Here is an 11,487-nt window from a genome sequence, read left to right as displayed (position 1 = left end):
CTATGCCTGCTGGAATGAAAAAAAAAATGTAAAGTGTTAAATAAATATTGTGCAATTGTAGGTTTTGTAATTGATTTTTTTTCTTTGAAAAGCAAGACAAAATAGTAAAAATCACATTTTGACTATTTAATTTATGCAATGGTTCCGATACTTTCAGAGCGGACTGTACATTAGGAAACCATGTCTTTCCTCATCTACAAGGTTACAGATGGAACAAATTGATAAGGAAGTGCAAGGACTCCTATAGTTTGCCAGCTTTTTCTGCAGCTTAATTCCTCAGCTTTGCAGTGGCCCCGTAACAGCCAAGCTTAAAGCCAAACTGACAGCTGAAGCCAACCCATTTTGCAATAGCCGCCTTTCGAGCTTCGAAGGATCGCTCTATTAGTGATCATTGTGGAATTAGATGCTTCAGAGCTTCATAAAATTGCCGTTGGAGTTGTGCTGGGACAGCGGCATAAAAATTCAGAGAAATTACACCCGGGTGCCTTCTTTTCTAAAGAGGTCGTCTCTCTGAAAGGAACTACAAGAGGTTGTGATTCAGATCAAAATGTCACCTCACACCACCATTATCATTATTATATTAGAAAGTTTTCAAAAGCTTTGTTCTGCAGCCATGGAAACATGAGAGGTGCTTTTTTTTTAATTATCAGAAACATTCAAGGATTACAAGGTGCAATTTATCATACCATGTATGAAGGACCTTCTCTTACCTGGTAATGCTTCTCTTGATCTCTTGAAAATAAATCTCGTGATCTTAATTAGAAAGCTTCAGTCCAGAGCAGCGACAGTGATGTGTCCCGTCTATCGTTTGGTTGACGACGGAACTATTCGAATCGAGCAATGAATTTCATCAAGAGCTCTCAATGGCATAAGAATGATGTGGGGTAAACTATTAATCAGTCCGTACAGGATTTCACAGAGATTTTTGGTGATCGTTGTGGCCAAAAACGCTTTTTTTTCCCCAAACTACTCGAATTGGCAAAAATGCAATTGCATGAAATTGTTTGTTGTGATGTTTGTCGGTAAACAAGACCTTTGAGCTGTACTCATGCAGCTTAAACCGCACATGAACCGAAGACGGCTTTGGCTGAATGCGCATCGTGATGATATCACACGGCGCGTCTTGGTCCAAATCTGCGGAAAATCTGCATTGATCTTGAAAAATTGAAAGCTCCTCCGTATATATATTGCGCAGATTGCTTGATTTCGTGTCCATCCTGGAGGGACTGATTAAACCCAAAGTTAAAGGCGGCTTGGAAGCTGCGGTCAAGATTTTTTTAAACTGTTTCAAAGGTTCAAACCATTTCATTCAGGCACTAAACACACGGTTCTCTCGTTTGCCTTTGTGTGTAATTTGTACTTTGATTGAACAATACTTTTAGTTTCTCATCCAATGTCATTTTCGGGGTGGGGGGGAGTCTAATATAGTAAATAATCCACTTCTTACGTATTCACTACACCCATGACTGGATTTTACATGCACCTTCTCAATCACTGCTGATGACTTGTTAAAGATCCAATCCAAATGCACACGAAGTCACCTGACTGTCACTGATAAACTGCATGAATCCACTCTCTGGACAATCAGCCCATCCTCACTTCTTCAAACAATTTGGGGTATTTTTCCTTAGACCTTTGGTGGTGATGTTGCAGTTCCACAGAAATCCAAAATCTGCTTTAAGACATTGGTTAGCAGCAAATGATCTGATACCTTTTTGATGTATTTTTAACTTTGAAAGACCCTTAACCCAGGTCACCAACCCTGTTCCTGGAGATCTACCTTACTTAACCCCAACCATAATCATGCCCACCTGACCCAAGTCTTAATGTAATGACTAGATGGTAAGGTGGGAATGATTATGGTTGGAGCTAAAGCCTTCACGAAGATAGATCTCCTGCCTTAGACTATCAGCCTCTGTTCCCATGGTCATGTGGGCTATCAGAAGTGTCAGTGGTTTATGATTGGTTGCACCGAATTGGATCTCCCACATCTCTCGCATCTACATCTCACTGTTTAAACCTGTCTCAGCATTCTGCAGGTACCAATAACTGAAGCTGAGCCACCCACCAACCTCCCACCCCATCCTCCAACCACCATTTGTCCTCCTTGGTTCAGGTTCTGCTTGACTTTAAGTACTGACGCCATTAAATATTCTATCTGGTCAACTAGGAGGACATCCTTGTCCCTTTATCCACCGTGGCTTTCCACTTGGAATATCCAGACCACCACCATCTCCAGACAGAAAGGAAAGGGCATGGATGCAGTTATGGTTCCGCTTCAATCTTCAGCTCCTTTTCAGTGATTTTACCTCTGCTTATGAACGTCCCTGCATTTTTGTATACCACGTGTAACCGCTTTGGAATTTATAATGGACTCCGTTTGAATGGAACTCTGTCTGTTTAATTACATAAACAAACATCTGCACATGGAAACCTCGCAACTCAACCAGGTTAAACTTGATTAAAATCAAAAACGATGTTTTTCTTAACATAAAAGAAGGCAGAAATATTTGACTGAGTGATCATTAATTAATCATTAATGTCTTATGGATAGCCAGCTGGCAGACAGAGGCTACTCACTATAGACCTCAAAAGCGGCTTTTACATTGAGAACGCTTGTTACCAAACATCACTTTCATCGTGGAAAACCACAAGGAAACGCGCTGCCATGTTGATTTAGCTAAAAGCTTTGGTGGCAAATGCACTTTCCTCTTACCCCTGTTGTCTCTTACTCCTTGAATTTTTCTGTCGCCGCATGAAAAATTATAACCGCGTCCTGCAAGCTCAGATGAAGCTTTATGGATTTCATTAGCATGTATGTATTTGGAGTGGCGCTGGAGAGAAACACGCCAAAGGCATGAGCGCTGACGGCGGTTAGTACTGGACCAGCAGCCCTGAGTGATGCAGTACACCTGTTCTTGGCTGTAGCGGTGAAGAAGAGAGCCAAACGGTGCGGGCCAACCTTCAATCGCTCCGACGGATCCAACTATGCAGTGCGCGAAAACAAATTCACGTTCTGACATTTATGTTCTGCAGACCTGTGAGATTTGTCCAACTCCATATTTCAAAAGTGTACTACAGCGAGCATGCAGTACGACTTCCATCCCCTACATAGTGCGCTACCCTGTATGCCCGAACAAAAGACATGTCCACGCTTGCACGGTGTCCGATCTATCTAATCTATGTTTGTTTTTGATGACTACTTTTGCATTGCGCTGTGACTGTTTCGGAAAACGGCCGGGGTCAAACGCTTGGTCCACTTGGAAAGCCTTGGCACTTGTTAAAATCACTGCATGTGGGGTTTGACCTTCCTCCAGTCCCATGATGTGGGAGAGATTCTAAGGAAGACCACGAAACCCAACGTGCCAGGCTTCCATTTAGTCCAGACACTTGTTTTACACACATCCTACTGTATGCGACATGAAGCTCTGTGGAGGATACTTAAGCATGGCAGAAGACAATGCAGAATGATTGCCACGTTTGTGTCAGTCAGTAGCTCAGTAGTGAAATGGACACAGATCACTGAAACGCACTGTTTTGTTCAAACTGTACATCAAAAGCAAGCAACAGTGTTATTATTATTATTATTATTATTATTATTATTACTGCTGCTACACTGTGGTATTCCTAGGCCCTGTGAAACCGCAAATGAGACCCGCGAGATGGATGAACGTGTCTTCTTACCGGCGGAAGAAGAGGCTCCATTTGCGCTCCTTGGTCTTTTATGTCCATGTTCTTTTCGCCTCCGAGCCACGGCTGAACGTGCAATTGGTGTGTTTAAAGTATAACCTAGTAACAGAAAAGATATACACACTGATATGGCTTAAGCAGCTGCACATTTACAATGGAAACCATTGGCTAGTCGTCGAGAGAGAGAGAGAAAGAGAAAGAGGGAGAGCGCGCGAGCGCGTGCGTGCGTGCGTGCGTTTCCTCCGCTCGCGCACGCAGTGGCTTCCTTCGCGTGCAATTTGCGCTCGTGTGACGCAGCTCGCTTTGCACGTGCGCATTTCTATCTGGACGCAACATGTTTAAGGAGCGACCCGGGATTTAGCGAGAACTAGCCTAGTTTGGTTCACTAGTTTGCGTTTAAATGGAGAGGGAGTACAGCACAAATAACACTTTTAAAAAATAAATAAATAAAATGAAATAAACAATAAACTACCTACCTACTACAATTTGGTATTTGGTGGCAATAAAGAAATATCTCAAGTCATATTCGAAGTACGATATATAAACTCGTGTCTAGTGTGAAAGCACATTTCTCATACAGTGTGGCAAGTAATAATCTGGAAAGACCTTTGTAATATCACAGTCTAAAACTGGATTTGAAGAGAAGCAAATCAGTAAATGAATCACATGAAAATGTATCACGTGTAAATTAATCACATGTAAATGAATCACATGAAAATGCACCACATGTAAATGAATCATATGAAAATGAATAAATAAATTTAAAAAGAAAGCACATTTTTGCTTTTGAGTTTGTTCTTCTTGGAGGTCTGGGGATACACCGACTCTACAGCACGGTGAAACAGTGTCACAAATGTAGTGGCACTGGCGCCATCTTGTGGCTAATTAAGGGAATGTAATGCTGAGCGATGTGCTCGTGCCTTTCATGTCCCTGATCAGAAATACACAAGAGTAGGCTATGTGGACGCCTGAACATGGCCCTGAAACTGTTGCCAGAAAGTTGGACGCACACGGTTGTTTAGGATGTCTTTGCATTACAATTTTCCTTTACCGGAACTGCGAGATCTAAACATGTTCCAGCATGACCATGCCTGTGTACAAAGCGAGCTCCATGAAGACATGGGTTGCCAAAGTTGGAGTGGAAGAACTTGTGTGGTCTACACAGAGTCCTAAGTTCAATCCTACTGAACACCTTTGGGATGAACTGGAACGCTGATTGCGCCCCAGATTTCCTCACTTGACATCAGTGCCTGACTTCACTAAAGCTCTTGAGGCTGAATGAGCACAAATCTCCACAACCACGCTCCAAAACCTAGTGGAAAGCCTTCCAGGAAGAATGGAGGCTGTTATAGCATGGGGGAAAAGTTGGGGTGGGGGGGGGCACTCCATATTAATGCCAAGGCTTTGGAACAAGATGTTCAACCAGCACATATTGGTGTCATGGTCAGGTGTTCACATACTTTTGGCTATATAGTATAACCTATGTGCGACCAAACTATCTAATTACAACAATCTCAAATTCACTTATACCACAACATCTGTAATACGCTGAGGATAATAGCCTATTGCATAGAAATTGGATGTAGGAAAACGTATCGCCTTCCTTGTTATGATGATATAATATTTTCCCATTCTCAACATTGAAAAATAAAACTACATGACTACGTGAATTACCACGGATGGCACTACTTATGATCCTCACTATAGCACTATAGGATAGCATATCATTGAATATGTTAGCTTCATAGTAGCATTCATTGCTTTAACCCTTACACTTTAATAATAATGCAAAACAAAATTTAGATAACCAAAATTATACTTCCTCAAACTTGTGAAATCTGTAATTTAGAGGGAAAAGCCAGTCCTTTTGCTTCATCTAACCCGACTCGTGTCTCTGTCCATCATTAACTCAGAGCAGCAGAGCGCCAACCTGCCGCTAGGGGGCAGTCAAACTCGCCTGATTTTACATCAACGTGCATTGAAATAAAGAAGACTTAAAAAGTAAAATCGACAAGACATTCAGCTGTTTTGTTTTGGGTTGTTTTTTTTTTTTTTAATTCACGTTTAAAGCACACTCAGTTGTTGTTTTTTTTTCACAATTCAATAATGACCCACTTTAATACTCATCTGGAAAGTTGTTGTTTTTTTCTACGCCATTGAAGGGGAGGACTGCCTATAACCTACTACACATTAGGCTACTTTACTCTGATGGAGAAAGGGAATTGTACTGTACTGTATCCTGCACAATTTGTGGTGTGGGGAAAAAAATAATAAACAATTACAATACGTGGCATCCACAACTGACTGAATATCTTGACTGGATATGTTGAATTTAATTACGTCCATTAACTACAATTAATATGACTAAATAGCCCATTTAGTAGGATAAAATAGGCTATATATCTATATATCTGTATATCATTTATTTTTAAGGGAAGCTGAGGTTAATTATCATGAAACTACTCTGTCTACACTCTAGACACTGATTACATTCAATTAGTTTACACTGAATTTATTTCAACAGCATTCATGTTGTTATTATTATTATTATTATTTTTTAATGATTTGACCTTGGCTCTCAATAAACTCTTGTATGGCTACAATAAAATGTGTTTGTCCTTTTCAGATCAAGATCATTCTCTCTGACACCATGCCCCCAGCCCAGAAAAACAAATGAGGCCTAATGCATTTGATATGAACAGTTCATCAGAGTGTTAGTTCACGATTTGACTTGTACAAACTATGGCTTCAGTGATTTTTGAAATCAGATGGCCTAATGTGCTTGATCAGGATCACTTCCTCCCTCCCTCCCTCCCTCCCTCCTAAATAACTAAACAATCAAACAAACAATAGGCCTACAGAAAAAATAAATAAGCAGGTAAAGATGATCCATCCCACATGGTGTCTGTGTTTAACTCTGGGAATAAAAAGTGAAGTAGTTCATATTCCGGGCTCCGTCGTGTGCGGTAAGGAGGTCCGTTTTGAGCGGGGAGTGCTCCTCAGAAACCGGGGGCGACATCCTCTTCCTTTTGGCCTGCTCAAAAATCCCCGAGTCGCCTGAATCGACTGATTTGACCGAAGACGGAGTTTCTGTCCAGCCCGAATCCGCTGCGTCCTTGTCCTTGTTCGCGTCGGACACTTCCGGTGCGGTTGCGTCCTTCTCCGTGCTCCCGTCTTCGGACAGGTACGCGCGCTCAAAGCTGCTCTCCGTGATCCAGCTCGGCAGACCCGCACCGCGCGACTCCCAGCCGGCCTGCGTGGCGCAGTAGCCACTAAGCGCGCGACCAGAAGTCGGGGTAGCGGAAAGCGTCTGACCTTTGACCCCTGGAGCGGCTGGATAGGGCAGCAAGGAGGGCAGGCTGCCAGTCAGATCAGCCGCGTCGTAAGTCGAGGCAGGAAAATCTAATCTGTTGTTAAACCATCTGTCCTCGGCTTGCTCCGTGCCTACCAGGCTGTTAGAGAACGGGAGCGCGCGCTCCACGCTCCCTCCTGGACCCGGATAATGGCCGACGAACTGCTCGTGAAGGAGGGAGCTCGCCGCCGCGTACCTGGCCGGCATCAGCTGCGCGCGCTGGGAGTCAGCAGAAGATGGGCTCAGGCGCTCACTGTCACAGGCTGTGTAAATCCTGCACACATCATGTGTTTCACAGCAAAGCTTATATATCTTATGCAGGAACATTTACAGGTGCATTATGGGCTATAGAGTGATGAGATATGATTTTACATATACACACTTACAGGTGCATCTCAAAAAATTACAATATCGTGGAAATGAATTTTTTTTTTCCAGTAATTTAATTCAAAAAGTCGATCTTTCATATATTCTAGATTCATTACACATGAAGTGAAATATTTCAAGCCTGTTTTTGTTTTCATCTCGATGATTAAGGCTTACAGCTCATGGAAATAAAAAAATCCAGTTTCTCAAATATTCGAATAAAGAATTTATAATACAGAAATATCGACCTTCTGAAAACTATGTTAATTTATGCACTGATACTCAGTCAGGGCTTTGATCATTTTGCACGAATTACTGCATCAACGCAGTGTGGCATGGAGGCGATCAGCCTGTGGCACTGCTGAGGTGTTCTGGAAGCCCAGGTTGCTTTGATAGCGGCCTTCAGCTCGTCTGTATCGTTGGGTCTGGTGTCTCTCATAGATTCTCTATGGGGTTCGGGTCAGGCGAGTCGGCTGGACAATCAAGCACAGTAATACCACGGTCAGCAAACCAGTTACTAGTAGTTTTGGCACTGTGGGCAGGTGCAGAGTCCTGCTGGAAAAGGAAATCAGCATCTCCATAAAGCTCGTCAGCAGATGGAAGCATGAAGTGCTCTAAAATCTCCTGGAAGACACTGCATCGACTCTCGACTCGAGAAAACACAGCGGACCAACACCAGCAGATGACATGACACCTCAAATCATCATTGACTGTGGAAACTTCACACTGGACTTCAAGCAATTTGGATTCTGTTCCTCTCCACTCTTCCTCCAGACTCTGGAACCTTGATTTCCAAATGAAATGCACAATTTACTTTCATCTTCCCCATGATTGTGGGTGTGTACTGAACCAGACTGAGAGACTAAAGCCTCAGGAAACCTTTGCAGGTGTTTTGAGTTAATTATCTGATTAGAGTCTTCTCACGTCGACATTTCTGTATTATAAATTCTTTATTCTAATATTTTGAGATGCTGGATTTTTGATTTCCGTGAGCTGTTAGTCGTAATCATCGAAATTAAAACCAAAAAAGGCTTGAAATATTTCACTTTGTGTAATGAATCTAGAAAATATGAAAGATGCACTTTTTGAATTAAATTACAGGAAAAAATGAACTTTTGCACAATATTCAAGGTTTTTTTTAGATGCACCTGTGTATATATGCGTGTGTGTGTGTGTGTGTGTGTGTGTGTGTGTGTGTGTGTGTGTGTGTAGATGGCTATATAGATAGATATTTAAATCTACGCTTAAATCTTCATGATTAAATTAGAGAAGTACTCTATATTATTAGAATTGAAATCGTTTAGGAAAATGAATTCTTTCGAATGGCACTGAAACTGGGTGTAGGGAAAAGTCAAATTTCTTTTCTTTTTTTTTTTTGAATTAAAAAAATTAAACGAATAACTATATAAAAAAATTATAACAAACAAATGATAATTATGTTTATATCATCTTTTTTAAAATATAAATATATAAAATATGTATATATAGAAATATTTATGCCAGTTTTATCTGAACACTGAAAATTATCACTGTTAAATCTGATCTTTCTAAACAGCTTTTTGGTTCATCTATATATATATATATATATATATATATATATATATATATATATATATATATATATATATAATTCTGGAACGAAAACGGAGTCATGGTGCAGCTTGTGTGAAAAGTAAAGGTAACAGAAGTCATGTTGATCCTATAATAAAGATGACAGTAGGCTACTCACGTGTCATAATTATCCCGGAATCCTTTAGCGAACGGATTATGGTCGATTTTCAACTGGGTGATCTAAAAATAAATAAATAAATAAATTTATAAAACACCACAAAAAAAAAAACCCCGTTCAACAGGAGATCTTCATAATAAACATGCAAGAGGTAAAACAACAAGCGCACACTGCCATAGTAAATTCAACCCCATCCTTTTACAATAACAAGCCGCAGTGTGCTGTGTGGAGGTGTATTGAATGCTCCAGTGTGCAGTGTCGTCCTTACATCCGTGTTCTGGTATGCAGTGACCGCTATGAACTGCGTTTCCGGGAAGGTGAGCGTGTGAACACGATCTGTCCGGCTCGAGTCTTCTGTCCCGTCTTCATTCACCTCGACCAAGTGCACTCGAGGCTGGTACTTATGCAGCGACTGGAGGACGACCATCTTGGCGAACCATTAAAAAAAAAAAATAAATAAGCAAGCAAGAAAGAAGTGTTAATAAATCCATCATGCATGTTCCTCAGCCACTTGATAAGGTGCCAGAGGTTGGCGGTGACGCTGGAAACCACAAACAAGCGCCAATTAGGCGTTATGCGCGTGCCAAAAAAGGCTCAGAAAGCTTCTCCAAGCTTAAGCAACAATAACATGAGAGATAACTGAAACTCACAGGAGGGATGGAATGGGGTTTTTTTTTTTTTTGTTTTCGTTAACTTTAAGAAATCTATTTTAAGAAAGAAATGCACTTTTCAGTGCACATGATGAGGGGTTTGTGTATTCACCTGTCCACTGTTGTTTGAAGCACCTTTGTTGTTTGTTAACTTCAGTTTACCAAATGAAATCTCCTGACGCATCCAGTGCGCTCCTGTGTTTGGAGAGTCCGGGTGCATGTACACTCTGTTTCCTAAAAAATAGAAATGATCATCATTATATACAACTGTGTTGTTGTTGTTGTTGTTGTTGTATATTCTGGAAATGAATTGGATAGGGAAAATACGCATAGGTGCAACGGGGGAAGAATTCAAATGCAGTCGGAAAAGCTGAAATAATTATTATACTATTCATAAAATTAGGGTTATTTATTTATTTATTTTTTTATTTTTATTTTTTTGGGGGGGGTGTTTGGAGGTTTAAAGAAGAACATTACCTGTTACGTTCGTGTCCGCTTTTCCGCACGGAACCCACTTTCCTCCCTGGAAACGCCAGTGGTTCGGATCCGCCAGAATAACGTCCACGAAAATATTATAATGAGCCGTCGGGTCAAGTCCGGAAATGTTGAAGCTTAGGAACGGAAACATGCGTCTACAGGAAAATACAGAGCAATCATTAATTAGTCAGTATATAATAATAATAATAATAATAATAATAATAATAATAATAATAATAATAATAATAATAATGCCAGCCTTACCGCCCTTGTTTGGTGATGATCATCTCGGTCTGGTGCCGGTGAAATTTGAGCCAGAGCGCGCGGTTGCAGAGATACACTTGCGCTTTGGCGGCCATGAGTCCCGCGTGCGCAGGGGAGAGCGGGTACAACGCGCCGGTCTGGTACGCCTGACTGTACGCCTGCGCGTATGGATACCCGGCGCTCGTGTAGTTCTGTCTAGGCGCGCCGGACAGAACCCCGTCGTAAGACCCGTTCGGAATGACGGCGTGATGCGCCACGAAGTGACCCGGATTGGCGATAGAGAAATGCGGCAGCGTGTGTCCGTGCTGCGCCGCGTATGAGAACATGGTCGCGGAGGACGAGGAGATGGAGGCGGTCGTGCGCGCTCGGCTCGGCTCAGGCTCAGGCTCAGGCACGTGTCGCTTCTCCGCGTGGTTCCCATCCAAAGTGCGCTGCGCGTCGGACCCAGTGGCGGTGTCGCGCGCGGGCGCGAGCTCGCTCCTCTCGTCTCCTTCGCTGGTCAGCTCGACGGGGAGTTTTGTTAGAACCGGGTGGTTCCCTGGGGCGGCGCCGGAGGACGGCGCGGGGTGGTGCTCGGCGAACAACTCGTCAGGAAAGTCGCTGGCCGCATTTCTGGCCGATGGCGAAGTGCAGTGCTGCAGGTGCATCACGCTGATACACTCAGCTGCTTAAAAGCGAGCCAAAGTTGTTGGTGTTGTTTTTTTTTTTTTTTTAAATTACTACCCCGTGATTACAGCGCGCCCGTTAATGAAGCGGCAGTGCGCGCGCCTTGCACTGAGCCGGCTGTACCGCGCACAGCTCGACTTATTATAGCAAATTGACGTCGATCCGTGCCCTAATTGGGGAAGTGTGCAAAAGCATCGCGCTGAGATTTGTTTATTTATTTTTTCTTACTTTCATAAGCTTGCATATGTAATTAGATGCAAAAGTTTTACAGGTTCCAAAGAGTGGAAGAAAAA

General features: G+C 42.4%; 1 protein-coding gene across 1 annotated transcript; it reads right to left on the bottom strand.

Annotated features, from left to right (window-relative positions):
- Positions 1-6,574: 6,574 nt before the first annotated feature.
- tbr1a (T-box brain transcription factor 1a) lies at positions 6,575-11,387 on the bottom strand. The gene is made up of 6 exons (XM_053634954.1): positions 10,529-11,387; positions 10,265-10,419; positions 9,900-10,021; positions 9,406-9,564; positions 9,138-9,199; positions 6,575-7,316 (listed from the first exon to the last, which is right to left on the bottom strand). Exons 1-6 carry the CDS (start codon positions 11,173-11,175, stop codon positions 6,602-6,604), a joined length of 1,860 nt encoding a protein of 619 aa, XP_053490929.1. The 5' UTR covers positions 11,176-11,387; the 3' UTR covers positions 6,575-6,601.
- Between the last annotated feature and the right edge of the window lie 100 nt (positions 11,388-11,487).

This window comes from Ictalurus furcatus, chromosome 10, assembly GCF_023375685.1.
Source record: "Ictalurus furcatus strain D&B chromosome 10, Billie_1.0, whole genome shotgun sequence".
NCBI lineage: Eukaryota > Metazoa > Chordata > Actinopteri > Siluriformes > Ictaluridae > Ictalurus > Ictalurus furcatus.
The sequence above is the reverse complement of the archived record's forward strand: the minus strand, read 5'-3'. Positions and strand labels throughout refer to the sequence as shown.